The sequence below is a fragment of the Loxodonta africana genome, chromosome 14 (assembly GCF_030014295.1).
Source record: "Loxodonta africana isolate mLoxAfr1 chromosome 14, mLoxAfr1.hap2, whole genome shotgun sequence".
Taxonomy (NCBI): Eukaryota; Metazoa; Chordata; class Mammalia; order Proboscidea; family Elephantidae; genus Loxodonta; species Loxodonta africana.
In genome coordinates, this window is record NC_087355.1 from 37,298,116 (window position 1) to 37,318,594 (window position 20,479).

General features: G+C 37.4%; 1 protein-coding gene across 10 annotated transcripts in view; it reads left to right on the forward strand.

Annotated features, from left to right (window-relative positions):
* The window catches only part of WWP1 (WW domain containing E3 ubiquitin protein ligase 1), a 119,377-nt gene that overhangs the window by 27,738 nt on the left and 71,160 nt on the right, over positions 1-20,479 (forward strand). For 8 of the 10 annotated variants that reach the window (XM_010588383.3, XM_064267882.1, XM_064267884.1 and 5 more), the window contains 4 exons: positions 3,785-3,880; positions 10,046-10,136; positions 14,898-15,036; positions 15,562-15,686. In XM_010588383.3, coding sequence (XP_010586685.2) covers positions 10,067-10,136; positions 14,898-15,036; positions 15,562-15,686 — 334 coding nt within the window. In that variant the 5' untranslated portion in view covers positions 3,785-3,880; positions 10,046-10,066. The remainder of the gene's footprint in view (positions 1-3,784; positions 3,881-10,045; positions 10,137-14,897; positions 15,037-15,561; positions 15,687-20,479) is intronic. The other 2 variants (XM_023545847.2, XM_023545849.2) reach the window with 1 other exon arrangement.

Consider the following 20,479-nt stretch of genomic DNA (forward strand, 5'->3'; position numbering starts at 1 on the left):
GTTTTCCATTGTCTCATGCATATGAAAGCTGGACAGTGAATAAGGAAGACTGAATAAGAATTAATGCCTTTGAATTATGGTATTGGGAAAGAATACAGAATATACCATGGACTTCCAGAAAAACAAATAAATTTGTCTTGAAAGAAGTACAGCCAGAATGCTCCTTAGAAGCAAGGATGGCCAGACTTCATCTCACATACTTTGAACGCATTATCAGGAGGGACTGGTCCCTCAAAAAGGGTATCATGCTTGGTAGAGAGTCATCAGAAAAAGAGGAAGACCCTCAATAAGATATATTGACATAGTGGCTGCAACAATGGGCACAAATATAACAAGGATTGTGTGGGTGGCACAGGACCAGGCAGTGTTTCATTCTGTCGTACGTGGGGTTGCTGTGAGTCAGAACTGACTAAATGGCACCAAACAACAACAGCAGGCAAATGAATCTTACTATTTTCTTAAGTTTTGCTTCTGACTTAAGAATGAGATCTTGCGTTCAAGGGGCTAACAGACACATGAGGAAATGCTGGTAATCACTAGCCATTAGAGAAATCCAAATCGAAACCACAATGAAATACCATCTCACCCCAGCATTACTGGCACAAGTCAAAAAAATAGAAAATAACCAATGTTGGAGAGGCTTCAGGGAGATTGGAACTTCTATGCACTGCTGGTGGGAATCCAAAATGGTACAACCGTTCTAGAAAATGATATGGTGCTTCCTTAGAAAGCTAGAAATAGAAATACCATATGATCCAGCAGTCCCACCCCTTGGAGTATACCCTAGAGAATTAACAGCCATCACATGAATAGACATATGCACACCCATGTTCGTTGCAGCATTCTTCATAATAGCAAAAAGATGGAAACAAACTTAGGTGCCCTTCAAAAGACGAATGGATAAACAAACTCTGGTACATAACACACAATGGTGTTCTATGCAATGATAAAGAACAGTGATGAATCTTTGAAGCATCTCACAACATGGATGAATCCGGGGGTTATTATGCCAAGTGAAATAAGTCAATCACAAAAGGACAAATATTGTATGAGACCACTACTATAAAAACTCATGAAAAGGTTTACACACAAAAAGAGAAACAATCTTTGATGGTTACAGGGGAGGGAGGAGTGGGGGTGGAAAAACACTAGACAAGAGATAAGTGGTAACTTTGATGAGGAAACCCTGGTGGTGTAGTGGCTAAGTGCTATGGCTGCTAACCAAAGGGTCAGCAGTTCGAATCTGCCAGGTGCTCCTTGGAAACTCAATGGGGCAGTTCTCCTCTGTCCTATAGGGTTGCTATGAGTCGACTCGACGGCACTGGGTTTGGTTTGGTTTGGTTAACTTTGATGAAGGGTAAGACTGTACACAGTGCTGGGGAAGCCAGCACAACTTGTACAAGGCAAGGTCACGGACACTCCATAGACACATCCAGACTCCCTGAGGGACCGAATTGCTGGGCTGAGGACTGTGGGGACCATGGTCTTGGGGAAGGAACATCTAGCTCAATTAGCATAACATAGTTTATAAAGAAAATGTTCTACATTCTAGGGTCTTAAAAGCCTGTGAGCAGCCTGGCTAGCCACCACCTACTACTCTGATAGGGATCACAACATGCAGTCCTGGACAGAGCGGGAACAAAATGTAGAACAAAATTCTAACTCACAAAAAATACCAGACTTACTGGCCTGACAGAGGCTGGAGAAACTTTGAGAGTATGGCCCCGGGACACCTTTTTAGCTCAGTACTGAAGTCACTCCTAAGGTTTACCCTTAATCCAAAGATTAGACAGGCTGTAGGCATACCAGCCCAGGGGCAAGGACTAAAAGGCAGGAGGGGACAGAAAGCTGGTAATAAGGAACCTAAGGTCGAGAAAGGAGAACGTTGACATGTCGTGGGATTGATAACCAATGTTATAAAACAGTATGTGTACTAATTGTTTAATGAGAAGCTAGTTTGCTCTGTAAACCTTCATCTAAAGTACAGTTTAAAAAAAACTGAGATCTTGAAGTAAGGCAATTAAGATTTATCTTCTAAGTGATGATTTAGTAGGTCTGTAATCTCAAGGACTAGAAATGTTGTTTCGTATGTATATTTAAGACTCTCATCTGTACCTGTAGTTGAATAATAATGAACCTTTTTACAGCCCTGTAACATTTTTAAAGGGTTGAACTGGACATAATTAGCTTATATATAACTGACCGTAGCTTCTAGGCATAGGTTATGACCTTAATTCATTTGCATAGGTAACCAGATTTGCTTTAAGATTTGTTAAAATGTATCCTCCCCCCCCCCCCCCGCACTCACTTTATAAATCCTTGAACTAGAATTGGCTCTACAGTTCTCTGTTCTTATATCCTGCGGATCAAGGATAGCTGGGAAAAAGTCATACCATTGTTCAGATTGTTGTCCCTGTGGATTCGTGATAAGTACTCACTTCTGTATTAGTACTGCTCGGCCGTAGTTGATCAGCACCCTCTCTGATTCCGCTCAGCATTTATCCCAGAATATCTCCTCCATGAGGTAGTCCATCCTCTTCCACAAATTTAATACCCCCTGTACTAGGAAACCCTGGTGGCATAGTGGTTAAGTGCTACGGTTGCTAACCAAAATGTCAGCAGTTTAAATCCACCAGGCGCTCCTCGGAAACCCTATGGGGCAATTCTGGGCAATTCTACTGTTCTGTAGGGTTGCTATGAGTTGCAGTTGACACGACGGCAACGGGTTTGGTTTTTTGGTTTGTATAAACTAACTGCAAAATATTTATTCTCCGTAGACCTATTCCCTGAGCTGCATACTTACATACCTAGGTGTCTATTAAATTTTTTCACCTGGTCGTTAACAGTTCCAGTGGACATGTCCAAAATGAAATTTCGTTTTATCACTAACCTCTCTTCTCCCACAGCAACAACAACAGTTAAAGCCTTTTTGAGTGATTACTTTGTACCATATACTCCAGGTGCTAAGCATTGTACATGAATTATATTACTTAATCCTTGTTACAACATGAGATAGATGCCTTTGTTCTTCCTATTCTACTGAAGAAGACAGTGAGCCGTGAAGCTGACTTAGTCCAACAACTCTTATATGGCAGAACTGGAAATGAAATCCAAAGAGCCTGTCTCCAGAGTTGACTCTTAAAAACTTTGTGTAGTATTACCTCCCCAGATTGCTCTTCCTCTTGTATTCCACCTGGATAGCAAAGTGGGAAATTTTAATTGTTCAGACTCCTTCCTCTTTCCAACCCTCAGCCGACTCATAATCATCTGGTCAAAAATCTTACATGTATCCTTAGTTTTTTTCTTCCCACTAACAATGCACTAGTTCAAATAAATTTGCCATCTTAAATCTATTATCACTACTGTCAAAACTATTTTTCCAAAATGGCAATTCTCATTGAAAATATTTAGTGTCTATCAGTTGCCTTCAAGGTAAACTTTAAACCACTATCCATGGTACGTATAGAATATCATATAAACTGCTCTGTAGTGTCCTATACAGTTTAGACCCTACCCTGTTTGCCTGTTAAGCCTTATCACTTCACACCATCCTTATGTTCCTTTGTATTATATATCATCAGTTCTCTAAACGTTCCATACTTCCTGCAGATGATGCTTAGAGAATTACACTTCAAGACACAATGTACTCAAAGGCTGTCTGTGAAACCTTTCCCAATCCCTGTAGGCTGGATTATCCACCTTCTCTTGGGTGCCGCAGATTTAATATCTTAACTTTTGTGTCTATTGTAACAACCACACTGAAAGCAGCTTTATTTGTTTACAGGTTTGTCTCCTCACTAGACTATGAGCTCCTTGAAAGAAGGAATTGTGTCTTTACTCATCTTGTATCTCCAGTGTTTGGCACAGTTCTTGGTACATAGTAAGTGATGAACAGTTTTTTTTTTAAACTAAGATGATATTTAACAATCAAACTCCATACATGTTGAGAGTTACTCACATCTATGTAGACCTAGTGCTGTGTTGTCATAAAAATATGACATGTAACACTATTTTCTATTTTAAGTACCACACAACTTTGTTGCTAAATGTGAAGACTAATTGCATGTTGAAATTCAAAATTTTATTTACTGTGTATCTTCCCTTTTAAAGCAAGATGGTGCCATTTTTGAACCATCTCTGTCACTTTTTACAGCTAAAATTTGCAACTATTTGATTACCAGAGGCTTGTATTCTTGAACCCGAGGATTGGTATATATAGAATAAAGGGAGCCCTGGATTGGGGGACGAAATAAGAGTACAGACAGTTTGATGTAGTGGAATGAACAATGTTATTAGCTCTTTGACACCATTTCTTGATATCCATAGTGTTTTAAATTTTTGAAATTCTTCTCAAATAACTAATTCTGTACCTGTCTCCTTTATTCTCAACAATTCCCTGTCCAGTTCATTAATGAGGTTTCACGATTTTCTTTTTGTCTACCTCCAAATGAAATCAATACCTTCACTTATCCTTACCATTATCCTTTGCCGTCGTGTCGATTGCAATCATAGCAACCCTAAAGGACAGAGGAGAACTGCCCTATAGGACTTCCAAGGAGCAGCTGGTGGATTTGAACTGCGGACCTTTTAGTTAGCAGTCATAGCTCTTAACCACTGTACCACCAGCGCTCCTCACCTATTGTTAGGTCCCTCATTTACTGCCCTGGGGAAGAAGTGTCTTTTTCTTTGAAGACTGTACAACATCTGTGTGGAAGTTTTATGCTTTTCCCTTTTCTTCCTTCATAGGTCACAGACATATTCCCCTACCATTACAGTTGCCAAATTAGTGATCTACACTTTGCTCTCTCTGTTTCCTTTCCATGCATTCTTTAATGTTTTAAAAATTATTTCATTTAAGTATACTCAATTATATATAACATGGAAGTTAATAATAAAAAAAAAAAAATTGGTGAAGCAACCATTCAGCTTAACTAGGTCATTAACATGGTCGGACAGTTAAGGTGTGTGCCTCTGTAACCCCATCTTCTTCCTTGTTCTCTCCCCCACCCCACCAAAGTAGTTGTCATCCTGAATTTTTTCTATCACCTCCACTTTTTTTAAATACTATTACCACAAATAATTTCTTTGTCTTGAGTTTTATTTATTTTGCTGTTGAGAATATACACAGCAAAACATACACCAATTCAACAGTTTCTACATGTACAATTCAGTGACATTGATTACATTCTTCAAGTTGTGCAGCCATTCTCACCTCCTTTTCTGATGTGTTGCTACCCCATTAACATAAACTCACTGCTCTCTAAAGTTTCTGTCTCATCTTTTGAGTTGCTGTTGTCAATTTGATTCCATATAGATAGTTCTTAAAAGAGCATAGTGCTCAAGGCATATACTATTTTTTACTAGTTAAATTAAACTACTGTTTGGTTTAAGGAGACTTTAGGGGATATTTTTGGTTTAAGATTTAAAAATTATCTGAGTTTTAGGAATTCATCCAGGCCTCATGGCTCCAGAAAGTCTGGAATACAAGAATTTGAAATTCTGTTCTCTATTTCCCCCTTTTGATCAGGATTCCTATATAGAATCCTTGATCAAAATGTTCAGTAGTGGTAGCCAGTTGTTTTAAGTTTTATAATCATTCTTTTTGCAGGCTTTTTAAAGCTTGCACAAATGATATTTTATTATAGGTGATTAATTACAATTAATTACAAATCTTCATACGTTTCAAGGAAAACATTCAAACAGCATGCAAAAATAGAGGAAAAAAATCTCAGTACACACATTGACATTTTTAGCAACAAAATAAGCATGGAGACTTATTTTTGGACTGTGTGGATTTGGCCGTACCACATGTCATCATGAGTTGAAAGAATTTATTGATGAGCTTGATGTAGAATGTTAAATCTGAGGTAAGACTGAATGAGAAGGTATTAATGCTCAGGACTTCCATTTATCTCGACTCACCGCTAGCATGTTCCTAAGATCCTTTCATGTTGTTGCCTACAGCTGAAGTTCTCACTGCTGTATAGTGTTCTAGTGTGTAAGTTAGTGTAATCATTTAACCATTTTTCTACCACTGGACTTTGAGTAGTTGTTAGTTTTTTTATTATGATGAATGCTTTTACTTGATAAGCAAGTCCAAAAATTTTTATAGTATATATCTAGGAGTGGAATTGCTCACTGAAGGACATGTAAATAAATATTCAGCTTTACATGATAGTACCAAATTGTTTTCCAACACTTAGACACATATTTCATCAGTTTAGACCCCTGTTAGCAGTGTATAAAAGCAACAACTACCTCAAAAAAAATTTTTTTTTTTTTTTAGCGTTATTTGATACAGGTTTCTCCCACTATCTAAAAGTAGAGTGTTCCTGTGAAACCTTTTGTAAGTTGAAATAGCGTAAAGCGAAGAAGCAATTAGCAATAATTTATGTAGGAAAAATTTTTGAGTGTTCCCAGACCCCAAAAATAATCCTTGTCCAGTTTTATGGTAACCGTAACACCCTTACAAGTTCTCTTAGGCTTTTCTGTTACCTTAGGACATGTCTTGCTAACGGATGTCCACAATAAATCAAGGTAAAGCACAGATACTCAGACATAGTTCAGAGCTGTGGCGGCTTGGTGCTGACGTACTGAGTGTAGTTCCCAGGGAAGGAGCTTGGTGACGCCACTCTCGCTGCTTGGGGTGCACTCTGCCTCTTTAATGGTTCCCTGCACAACAGTGAACACTATTTCCACTTTTTGCCTTTTCTCATGAAAGTGAAAATCCTTTTCAGATATCTTTCGGTTAGTAAAAACAGGTACTAGTGTAGGTCTTTCCTAAAAGCCAGGTGACGTAAAGTAAGCTTTTGAAAAGTAGAGGATACCTGTACTGTCAAAATTCCTGGTTTTTACCATTCTGGTGAATGTTAAAATATCTCATGTGGTCTTAACTTGTATTTCTCTGATGGGTAATGAGGTTCTGCATCTTTTCTTATGCTTATTGACCTTACAAGTTTCTTTGTAAAATTCCTATTCAGGTTTTTGCCCATTTGCCTATCATGTTCTTTTTCCTGTTATTTGTAGATGTTTTTATATAGTTTGAATATTAATAAGTTTTGACATATTTGTTTTATACTTACAGAGCCCTGGTGGCACAGGGGTGAACTCGAAGGTTGGGTTTTCTTCAGGTTTCTTTGGCTTTGGTGCAGATCTGACATCCTGATCCTTTTTGCCATCTTTTCTGTCAGATTCCTTCCATTGGTCTTTGTTCCCTCCATGGAACATGGCTGGAGTTCCCACTTTGCCTTTTTGGGACATTTACCCTGTCTATCTGCCTTATTTTCATCTTTCTGATCCTACGTCTGATGTTTGAGCTGGAGCTACTTTTGTCCCACCACTTGTAGGGGATTGCTGTTCCGTGTCTGAGTTCTGAGATGGAGCAGGAGAATCAGAATTTCGCTTTACCCAACCATTCTCCTTTGTGGAGGGACTAGCATTACCTTTGGAGGCTGATCAGGTTGGGAGGCTTAAAAATGGAGAGTGACCACCTTCCTCCTTTTTGTTATCCAAAGTCGTCTTACTTTCCTTTGTGCATCCTGATCTGACTTCTGCCAGATGTGACTGAAATTCCACTCCGTGGTCACTCAGTTCCTGCAGGATGAGAGCATTGGCCTGACTGAGGTCTCAGGACCTGTGAATGTATATTAACTAGGATCAGCTCATCAACTAATAAGCAACTGTTTATCTTGTCTGCCCCTATCTATCTATTTAGCTATCTATCTGCAACTATAGACAAGTGAAGAGAATCTAATGATTTTTAGAGTTTTGGGTACCTGAGTTTAGGGGAAAGATCTAAATGAAACCTAGAAAAGACTTCAGACAGGGAAAAACAAGATAAAAAGACTGCAAGCAGGGAAAAACAAGATAAACATTATATTTCTCAGTCTTGCTCAGAATGTCCTGGTGTACCTTAGGAGGTTAAGGGTGAATAGAAGTTGAGTCTTAAGATATTTGTCATGTAGAAGAAAGCTGAAGGAGCTCTACTCTGTATTTCCATCAAATAAAAATTTGAGGGGGTGGAGTAGAACTTGGAAAATAATTACCTGTACAAAGAAAAATGCAGGATTTGCTAGGGACGTACATAATGTAGTATATAAACTGGACTAGATAAGGTCACTGTGAGTTAGAATTGACTCAACAGAAGGGTTTGGTTTTTTGTTTTGTTTTTTTTTAATTTGGACAAGATACTACACAGTAAAACCTGTGAAAGCCAGAACCTGTGTAAGGTGGAAACCTGTCAGAGAAAGAAAACTCAGATATTCTCCACTAATAGAGAGTGATAGAAGAGTGGTAAGACTGCACCCTTTTAAAGGTGGAAACTTGCAAGACCTGGAAAAACAAGACAATCCCCTTGAATTCTGGCTCTCACAGATTTCACTGTATTAAAAAATTACAATAGAGTTCTTAAGAACTGATTTTTCAGAAGTAGATTGCCAGGCCTTTCTTCCAGGGCACATCTCTTGGACTCAAACCTTCAGCCTTTTGGTTAGCAGCTGAGCACATTAGCTGTTGGCACCACTAGGGACTGTGCCTGATATGAGAGGGGATCTATCACATGAGATTAGTTATTCATACTTTATGAATAAATTAAGTTCCATGTGATGCATGTTTGTGTTCTAAACAGTATCCTTGACCTACTAAGAGTATTAAAAACTAGTGTATTTAATTTTTCCCCATATCTGTCTTCCACTGTGTGTTTTGCCCTTTGCTGCAAATTTTCTGTAAGCGTGCATCTCTGATTATTTCACATTGTTTCTAATCATTAGAAAGGGAAAAAAGCAAATGACAGATTTTCTAATTTGTTTTCCTTCTTCCCACCTAGATGAACACTACGCATTCATGCTGAGCATAGCAAATTTACGTGCCTGTCTGTCCCATGAATGTCTAAGCTTGGCATTCTTTTGGAATGCCTTCAAATAGCTATATTCTTTATTTTTTTTTTAACTTTTCATTTTGAAATTCAAGCAAAACAAAGAAGTTTCGAACCTCATATAAAGAATTCCTGTATACCCTTCACTCACATTTCCCAAATACTAGCATTTTACATAACCTCAGTACAATGATCAAAATCAGGAAATACTGATACAATGCTATTATCTAATCTAGATGTTATGAAAATTTTGCCAGTTTTCCCACTGTCTTAGTTATCTAGTACAGCTATAACAGAAATACCACAAGTGTTTGGCTTTAGCAAACAGAAATTGATTCTCTCACAGTTTAGGAGGCTAGAAGTCCAAATTCAGGGTGCCAGCTCCAGGAAAAGGCTTTCTCTCTTTATCAGCTCTGGGGGAAGGTCCTTGTCATCAGTCTTTCCCTGATCTAGGAACTTCTCAGTGCAAGGACTCCAGGTCCTGGCATTTCATGCTTGGTGGTAATGAGGTCCCTCTTCTCTATGCCCAATTCTCTCTTATATCTCAAAAGAAATTGACTCACTTTACAACCTAATCTTGTAGATTGAGTCTTGCCTCATTAACATAACTGCCTCTAATCCTGCCTCATTAAAATAGTGATCATTTCAGATCACAAAATAGTGGACAACCACACAATACTGGGAATCATGGCCTAGCCAAGTTGCCACAAAATCTGGGGGGACACAATTCAATCCATAACACCACTAACATCCATTTTCTGGTCCAGGATCCAATCCAGGATCACAAATCCAAATTGAAGGATATCCCACAAAATAACTGGCCAGTACTCTTCAAAAGTATCAAGGTCATGAAAGACAAAGATTGAGGAACTGTTCCAGGTTAAAGTAGACTAAGGAGACATGATATCTAAAATCAACATGTGACCTGGATTCCTAGTATCCTCACTTATTTTTTGTCGCTCAGATTGACCCAGGTACAGTTAAATAGCCATATTCTTTTAATAGTGATATTACAGTGCTAAGTAAATGGAGGACAACTGTGAACATGTCAACATGTTAGAGGCTGGAAATACTTTACTAGACGTGGCTTCTTAGTTGATTCAAACAAGAAATTTTAATCATGTTGAAAATTACAGTCTCTTGTCTAATATAAATACATTAACTTTTTTTTAGGTTTAAGCTGAATTTTGGGACATGGCCACTGCTTCACCAAGGTCTGATACTAGTAATAACCACAGTGGAAGGTTACAGTTACAGGTAACTGGTAAGTTAACTTAAAATAGTGATTCTCTGATGAAACTTTCTTTTTTTCAGCTAACTCAGCAGACTTATTCGATAAGAATCTTTTCTTTTAGATTCATACTATGATGTATTTGTTGCAGCAGGCCCCCAAGAGCCTCTAAAAGTGTTTAATCTATTGAGCCTGTGCTGGGTGTGGAGAATATATATCATCTCTGGTGGTGGAAGAATTTGGCACTTGAAATATCACCGAGTTGGTGCTTAAATGATGAATCGGATGGAGAAAGATGCTGAAGATATTGTTCTTTCATTCATTTGTCCATTCATTCAATCATAGGACACATATTAAATAGAATTAGTTTATGAAAACACAAGGCCCTAGTTCTCCATGGATTTACTGTGAAATAGGTTTGATTTGTACAGTTACTGTGCAGTGAGACTGCTAACCAGGTACAGTGAGAACTTAGGGGAAGGTGTCCTAGGTCTGCTTGGATTGGGGGTGGCCTATGGACACAGGAGAATAGGGTAAGAAAGGGCTCACAGAGAGGGTAGCACTTAAACTCTTGTAGAGGGAATTGGAGTTCATCTCAAATTAGATTGTCAACAAACACCATTAGAGGAAGAGGGTGATTATTCCTAGGCATTTTCTCTGAACAGAGCTAAAAAATACAAATTCTGAGTTCATGCTGATATTTTCAATTTGAAATAAAAGCCATTTTCCACTAAAAGGAAAAAAAGGATTTTTTTACTTAATTTGATTTTATATTTTTATCTGTTTTCTGTTACCCCAAGTGTTGATTCCAAATGATATTAACAGTATTACATTTGTTTTATTCTAATACACACAGATACCTCCATAGCAACAAACCAAAACCAAACCCAGTGCCGTCGAGTCAATTCCAACTCACAGCAACCCTATAAATACAGGGTAATTTCAAAACGAGACCAAAATTTACTAGAAAGAAGAAGCCTGCTCAATGCAGTTTAAAATTTCTCTGTGAATTTTTTCCTCTTAGGATATATGTTCAGAGTACCATGTTTTAAAATAATTTGCCATTTGGCTATTCCACCAAGTTGATAATCGCGTTCATTGTTTTTCAGTTATTTGTTTTTGTTCTGTAACCATATAAAACATTTCTATGGTTCAAGAGTCAAAACTATAAATCAAGGTACAAAAGGTCTTGCTACCCCATCCCATCCCGCCTTCTTCCCTGCCTTATGAGGTAAACATTTTTTATTAGTTTTGGTTTATTCTTTCATTGTTTCTCTTTGAAAATATAAACAAATATGTACAACTCATGCATTTACATCTCTCCCACCATCTCCCCAAATTTTATGTACTTTCCTACCCCTTGCTTTTTTTTTACTTAGCAGTAGTGTCCTGGACTTTGCTCCATGGGACTCTATTGAATTGTTATGTTATTGTTTGCTGTCGAGTCAGTTCTGACTCATAGTGACCCCATGTGACAGAGTAGAACTGACCCAGAGGATTTCCTAGGCTATAATTTTTAGGGCGAAGGAGCCCTGGTGGTGCAGTAGTTAAGCGCTGAGCTGCTAACCGAGAGGTTGGGGTTCAAACCCATCAATTGCTCCGTGGGAGAAAAGACCTGGCAGTATGCTCCCGTAAACATTATAGCCTGGGAAGCCCTGTGGGGCAGTTTTATTCTGTCATGTAGGGTAGTTATGAATCAGAATTGACTCAACAGCGCACAACATAAACAATCTTTATGGGAGCAGATGGCCAGTTCTTTTCTCCCATAGAGTGCCAGTGAATTTGAACAGCTGGCCTTTCTGTTACCGCTGAGCGCTTAACGGTTGACTGCAGTACCAGAGCTCCTTTGGATGGTTGTGCCTACGTTAATTCAACCAGTCTGCCCTTGATGGCCATCAGTCAGGGTTCTGCTCTTCTGCTATTAGAAACAGTGCTGCAGTAGCTTCATGCAAATTTTTGCTCACCTATCCTTAGAATAAAATCCTTGAAGGGAATTGCTGGGTCAAAGAGTAAACACATGTAATTTCGCTAATTATCATCAAATTCCTCTGCGTAGGGTTTGTAACGTTTTGCATTTCCACCAGCTGTATATGAGAGTATGTATTTCCTGACAGTTTCACCAAAATGTGTTTTGAAGCTTTGGATTTTTGACAATTGGGTAAATGAGAAGTAGTATCTTAGTGTCATTTTAACTAGCATTTCTCTGACTGGGAGTGGGACTGAGTCACATTTAAGAGATATTTGTATTTCTTTTCCTGTGAACCATGGGGATGTATATTTTGAAGCAATATCCCAGATGACTGATGTGTACTTAAGAGCCAATGATATAATTCCTACTATTTCTGCTTTTGCTCTACATAAGAGGCTTAGGGCCTTAGGACCACATTTTTGCCTTGGTATCATATAAGGCTCTTAGTTAAAGTAACAAAAACCTGATCTGGCCAATTTGAGCCAAAAAGGAACTTATTGAAGGGCTCGTAGAATCACCAGAAGTCTAGAGAACCAACTGGAAAATAGATAATATAAACAAGGGAGTCTAAATAGCCGAGATAATGCCACCACGTATTTATCATTTTGAGCATCAATTTTTCTCCTTTGAAATACAGTGATGCTCTTGGAAAATACAGAACTTGGCTCCATGCTAAATGGTACCCTGTTTGGATGCCTGGCTTTTTTTTTCCCCTTTCATTTTGTTATTCGAATTTAAGAATACAGAGCACCTTAAAATTCATGATCTTATTGATCTCACAAATACATTATGGAATGAATGTTATCGTTCTTGTTTTGCCAATGAGGAAACAGATTCACAGGCATTAAGTGCCTTCTGTTGTTAGTAGGACACCAACCAAAGTCTCAGGACTCCAAGTTGTTACTCTTTTTATTAGTAACAGTGACCTCTGTATTGATTTTTATTTTTTTTAAATAATCAAATAGTACCATGATTATAAGGCCCCACTACTATTGCTTTCTAACAGTTTATGGCCTGTGAACGAGGTACTCTGCCTTATGCCAAATTAGGAAAAATCCTAATGTATTACCATGTCTGTTCTTGACCCATAGCTGATTAGCAGTAGCAAAAGAGAATAAGAACATTGTTCATGGAAAGCAGGAGAACTATGAAGGAAAAAATCAAACAGAAAACTACCTACCGGAATATGGTAATATATTGTAGTGTAGAATGCACGTAAGCCTAATATCATACATGATATTTAGACTTCAGACTTTCTACAGGTTGTTGTTGAGTGCTTTTGAGTTGATTTCAACTCATAGTGACCCCATGTGACAGAGTAGAATTGTGCCATAAAGTTTTCTAGGATGTAATCTTTTCGGGAACAGATGGCCAGGTTTTTCTCCCATGGACCTGCTGGGTGGGTTCAAACTGCCAAACTCTTGGTTAGCAACCGAGTCCTTAACCGTTGCACCGCCAGGACAGTGTGCAAGATATAGAAAGGGATAAGACTTGAGGTTGAAAGACTAATGATTTACTCTATAGATTTATCATTTTTTAGCTATTGTGTCTACCGGTATCTTAGTTTCTTCGTTTAAATTGAAATTTTTAAGTCACATGGATCTTACTTTTGTAGGAATGATGTGAATTATGAATCTAACTTTTTTCTTTTCAAATTTTTCCCCGTCACGGAATAATCCATTGTTCTTGTTGATTTGAAATGCCACCATTATCACATATGTATATTGGTATAAGTCTACTCTCATTAGTTTGCATTTTAATATATGCCAGTATATTTATTTGAAAAAGCAAACACTTCAATATTGTTTAGAAACCAAGTTTCTACATACAGCATTAAAAAAAAGTACCAAAGTAATGTAGTTTCAGAAAGGTAAGTTATGATTACTACGTGGCAGGGCTGTTAATAAATGTGTTGAATTTGAAGACATTTACTTTTCTCTCGATCCTCGATTCAGTTCAGCATGAAATTCAAATGGTTGGTGAGGATGTGGAGAAATGATAACCCTTATACACTGCTGGTGGGAATGTGAAATCCACCCACTTAGGAAAATCGTCTGACAGTTTCTCAACAGAGAGTTACTATATGACCCACCAGTTACACCCCTAGGCATACCCCCCCCGGAAGAAGTGAAAACACGTGTCTGCATAAAAACTTACACATGAATGTTCATAGCAGCCTTACGTGTAATAGCCCAAAAGTGGAAACAACGCAAATGTTCATCAACAGATGAATGGATAAATAAAGTGTGGTATATCCACACAACAGAATATTGTTTGGCAATGAAAAGGAATGAAGTACTTACACATGCTAAAACACAGTTGAACCTCGAAATCATTATGCTAAGTGAAAGAAGCTGGTCACAAAGATGACATGTTTTATAATTCCTTTTATTAGAAATGTCCAGCATGGACAGATCTATAAAGACAAAGTAGATTAGTGTGATTTCCTAGGTCTGGGGATAAATAGGGCTTGACTGTTAAGTGATAAGGGTTTCTATTTTGGAATGGTGAAAACATTTTAAAATTGATTGTGATTAATAGTTGCCCAGCTCTGTGAATATATTAAAAACCATTGTGTTATATGATTTAAAAAGTGAATTGTCTGGTATATGGTATATGAACTATACCTAAATAAAACTATTACCAAAAAAATTCAGATAGTTCTCAGGCATTATCAGTAGGCCTTTTGTATTGTTTCTTCATCCTACCAATGAAAAATCTTTGAGTTACACAAGACACAGTTCCATTTTTATTGCTTTTTTTTTTGTACATTATGTTACTTTTTGGCTACGTACAAGTACTGGTGATTATCCTGTTTCTGTTAGTTTCTAGTGCCAAACTAAAAAGAAAAAAGAACTGGTTTGGAACGGCAATATATACAGAAGTAGCCGTAGATGGAGAAACTAAGAAAACAGCAAAATCCAGTAGCTCTTCTAATCCAAAATGGGACGAACAGCTAACCGTGTAAGTACCTTGTAGAATGAATTCAGTCTTCGAAAGGGGGTATGCATCTCGGAATATGTTTTTATGAATCCTTGCCTTTTCCTTTATAAACAAGTTACTTAGCCAAATCCTCTCTTACTGTCTTGGTGTAGAAATAAGTATGGCAGAAATTCAGTCATCCTTAATTTTGTCATTTTGAAGTAAATGGTATAAACCCACATATAGCAGAAGTATTATAACTAATTCATCAGTTGTCTTAAATCTATAGAAATTTGTTCAGATAGAAATAATGTTATTGTGAAGTCTCAAAAAGACTCTTGATGTACTGCTTGTGTTTTAGTTTGCTTATTACAAAAATTTTTACCTAGTTATTAAAGTCCAAATGTTCATGAAAGTAAATATATATTTACGTACAATTTTTTTTTCCTCCAGTAAATCGAATTCCTGTCTCTCTAAAAATTATTGAAGTAAGTTATTTAGTAGAAATTCTCACTCAGAGTAACGGCTAGTGTACTCCTGTGTTTTCCGTGTAATTTTATCTTACAGACGTGTGACCCCACAGTCTACGTTGGAGTTTCGAGTCTGGAGTCATCACACTTTAAAAGCAGATGCTTTGTTGGGAAGGGCAACAATAGATTTGAAACAAGCTCTGTTAAAACACAATAGAAAATGTAAGTTTTTTGTTCTAACTTTCTTTGTTTCTTTAAGAGCGTATTATAGACGCTTTGAAATTATCCTGAGGTACAAAAGCAAAATAACGGTTTTGTGTTCAGAATGGAAAACTTGAGTTACTGCCTGTGATTGCTTTAAAGCCTGTGACATTACATGAAATAGGAAATATCTACTCTGGCGTTTCTATATCTTACAGATTTACAGGATGACCCCAGTCATCTACAAGTACCCTGTTATCAGTGATTTATTATTTACTTATTATATATTATTTTAAAACTTTTAAATACAGTCATTTTTTGAACCTACTTTGCTTTTCAGCTAGTAACAATTTTTTTCATATAAAATAAATTATAACCCTTAAAATTTCATTTTTCTTTATACAACTAGCTTTGTTGTCGAAAATATGGAGGGTATAGAAAACCACAAAGAAGAATATAAAAATTTTTTGTAATTCTACTCTCCAAAGATAACTTTTCTTAATAATTTGTCTCTGTCTTTTTCTTGTGCATAGACAAAAATACATATTTTTTGCACTTCTTGGCATCTACTGACACATCCCCTGCTTTTTTTTTCATTTAACAATAATAATGTGAACATCGTGCTTCCATGATATTAAGTTCTTTTACCCTTAAATTAGGGTAATACCCATTGCCATTGAGTCAGTTCTGATTCACAGCAACCCTATAGGACCCAGTAGAACTGTCCCATAGGGTTTCCAGGGAGCAGTTGGTGGATTCGAACTACTGACCTTGTGGTTAACACCTGAGCTCTTAACCACTGCACCACCAGAGCTAGGCATCAATTATTTGTAAACCTCCTGTCATTGTATTCAAAGATTTTGGGGTATGTACCCAATGTTTGTAATCCTGGGAGAGGGCTCATAGCTTTTATCAAACTCTGAAAATGTTGTGTGATCTAAAGAAAGTTAAAAATCAGTGTTCTAGTTTATGATTTCTAGTGGCTACACAGTGGTTTTCACACCCTGTTTTTTAACTAATCTTCTCTTGTTCCACGTTTTGTCAGTTTCTGGTAATTCACTGAAACTAATGCTGTAATGAAAGCCATTGTTCAAATGTGTCTTTGTGCACATCTTACTATTTTCTTAGAAATTTCATCATTAATTACTATAACTGGGTTTGTTGGGTTAGGCTTAAAATGCTAATGCTTAAAAATAACAGATTGATTTTTTTTGTTTTTAATTTTCATGTCTCCATTTAATGAAAAGTCACATGTAATTTAAAAAATCTAGGTTTTAGCCGTTAATACATCGATACAGCTTTTGGATGTAAGTAGTGATGAGTGAAGAAAATATAAAAGCCATGCTCGTTTTTATGTATTCTGATTTCTAGAAAAGTATTCCCTTGAAGCGTTGAAATTTTGATTCTCTGTATACCATGGGTTTGGACACCCTGGTGGCGTAGTGGTTAAGTGCTACGGCTGCTAACCAAAAGATCAGCAGTTCACATCCACCAGGCGCTCCTTGTAAACTTTATGGGGCAGTTCTGCTCTGTCCTGAAGGGTGCCTATGAGTCAGAATTGACTCAATGGCAATGGATTTTTATACCATGGGGTTTTTTTGTTGTTGTTTTTTGGTCATGCAGTTTGTCTTGGTTACAGACAAGTAGTAGGCTTTCTAAGCGTATAATTCATTGCCAGGTGTTAGGATGGTGGCCGGATTTATACTTTTTTCTCAGCTATATGGCATTATTGTTATAAATGTATACCTCGGTTAACCATATTGTTTCAGAATTGAGTATTTGGTTTTACCTAATTTATATGATACTTCTTCACTGGATTGGGCATTTGCATGGGACCTGTTTTTTAGTACATGTAATTATTTCTCTTACTATTCTCATAGCCCAGAGATAAAAACAGCTAACATTTTGGTGAATTTTGACTTGTGTATATGTGTCTAACAATTGGGATCATACTCAGTTTTGTATTCTGCTTTGTTTTTTTAATGTTATATCATGTGCTTTTTCCTATATAATTTAGTGATACTCTTTGAAAGTTGATTTTAGTAGTTCCGTAATAGTTTATCACATATTATAATTTATTTAACTATGCTCCCGTTGTTGGACATTTAAATTGTTTTCAATTATGTTAGATTAGACTGTACTGAACCTCCATATAAAGATTTATTTATCTGCCAAAATGATTTTTATTATATTGGTATGTAATGAAATGAAACTTCAAACACTTTGAAATGAAACCCTCATAAATTGTATACAGTTAAAATTATCTTTTATGATTTAATTGAGGAGAATATATTCAGAAGGAAATAAAATTTTATTAAGTCATGTAGTGAGTAGATGGCCTCAGACATTGTAGTAGTAGCATCCAGCACACACTAGGCATTTAGTGAATTTGTTTGAATAATATAAAGGTGAATAAATTTGTTTCAGAAGTTAAATCTTGCAATAGAATCATGTGCTTTAAAGATAGAGGAAACCTTTGAAGGTTGTCTAGTCCTAGCCATTCGTTTTATTGATAAAATAACTTAATCCAAATGACTTACTCCAGAGTATACAAGTAACTGCAGGGTTGTGACTAGAACACAGGCTTTCTGATTCGTGTTGTTAGTTGCTGTGGACTCGATTCCAACTCATGACGACCCCAAAGTGTGTGCAGAGTAGAACTGCACTCCATGGAGTTGTCAAGGCTATGACCTTTTAGAAGCAAATTGCCAAGCCACACTTCTGAGGCACCTCTGGGTGGGTTTGAACAGCCAGTAATCGAGTGCTTAACCATTTACATCACCCAGGGACCCTTCTGATTCTTAGCTGCCTAATTTTGATTAGAAGTGATAGAAAGTTAATATGGTACTGGACAACCTCGAAGTAATTTAAAAATACAATTTTTTTTTATAGTTTAGTTTTTGTTAATATTGAGAATATACACAGCAGAACATACACCAGCAATTTCTGTGACATTGATTGCATTCTTCAAGCTGTGCAACCGTTCTCACCCTCCTTTTCTGAGTTGTTTTTTTGGCATTAACATAAATTCACTGCCCCCTAACCTTTCGAGTTGCTGTTGTCAATTTGATCCCATATAGGTACATCTTGAAAGAGCATAGTGCTCAAGACAGGCATTCTTTACTGGTTAAGCTAAACTACTAGTTGGTTTTAAGAAGACTTCTGGGGACATTTTTGGTTTAAGGTTTAAAGATTATCTCAGGGCAATGCCTTCAGGGGTTCATCCAGCCTCCATGGCTTCAGAAAGTCTGGTTTCCATGAGAATTTGAAAATCTGTCCTGCATTTTCACCCTTTTTATTAGGCTCCTTCTATAGAATCTTTGATCAAAAAATGCATTTACAATTGATGATAAAATTTGTAGTTGCCTTTGATTTAATCTTCTGACTTAGTACTTGGACTCTGGATTTTAGTTGGATATCAATTGAATGAGCTGTCATTAAATTTTGGGGGTGTTTTGGTATTTACCTTTAAAAATCAGCAAACAAAAAACCTGCTTAATGACAAAACTGGTAACCCAACAAAAACGTGACAACCCAGTGATGAATATTTGACACTGAAAATTTTACTGTCCCACCCTCAAATCAGGAATTACTGTTCTGGGGGGAATGGTTAATCATAAAAGATAGTTTTCTTGAGGTGTGCTGTATCCAGAACAAGTTTAATAATCAGCACCTTAAATGAATAGAATCTGTTTACTTGTATAAAAAGCTACGGTGGAGGAGCATTCTAGAGTGAATATGCCTGTGTTCCTCACCTATTTTCAAGGCATGAAATGGAGGAGGAGTTTCGTAAAAGGAAAAAAAGTAGACTGAGATTTTAGGTCTCATGACAAAGAAGAGGGCAGCACTGCAAGCTGATCTGGCTTTTAAGGAGGAGCCTGGGATCTGGAAGGCTTGAAAAGTTGAGTGTGGTTTCTGACAAGACACATAAAAAATTTGTGATATGAATGGTAGATGGGATAAGGTCCTTGAAGGCAGATTACAATATGGAAGAGGGAACAGGAAGCAGAAGAAATATTTGTGAGGGTCATGATACTCTGTCGTTGTTAGGTGCTGTCGAGTTGGTTCTGACTCATAGTGACCCTATGCACAACAGAACGAAACACTGCCCTGTCCTTCGCCATCCTTACAATCGTTGTTATGCTTGAGCTCATTGTTGCAGCCACTGTGTCAGTCCACCTTGTTGAGGGTCTTTCTCTTTTCTGCTGACCCTGTACTCTGCCAAGCATGATGTTCTTCTCCGGGGACTGATCCCTCCTGACAACATGTCCAAAGTATGTAAGACGCAGTCTCACCATCCTTGCTTCTAAGGAGCATTCTGGCTGCATTTCTTCCAAGACAGATTTGTTCATTCTTTTGGCAGTCCATGGTATATCCAATATTCTTCGCCAGCACCACAATTCAAAGGCATCAACTCTTCCTCGGTCTTCCTTATTCATCGTCCAGCTTTCACATGCATACGTTGTGATTGAAATACCATGGCTTGGGTCAGGCGCACCTTAGTCTTCAGGGTGACATCTTTGCTCTTCAACACTTTGAAGAGGTCCTTGGCAGCAGATTTGCCCAGCGCAATGCGTCTTTTGATTTCTTGACTGCTGCTTCCATGGCTGTTGATTGCGGATCCAAGTAAAATGAAATCCTTGACAACTTCAATCTTTTCTCCATTTATCATGATGTTCCTCATTGGTCCAGTTGTGAGGATTTTTGTTTTCTTTATGTTGAGGTGCAATCCATATTGAAGGCTGTGGTCTTTGATCTTCATTAAGAAGTGCTTCAAGTCCTCTTCCCTTTCAGCAAGCAAGGCTGTGTCATCT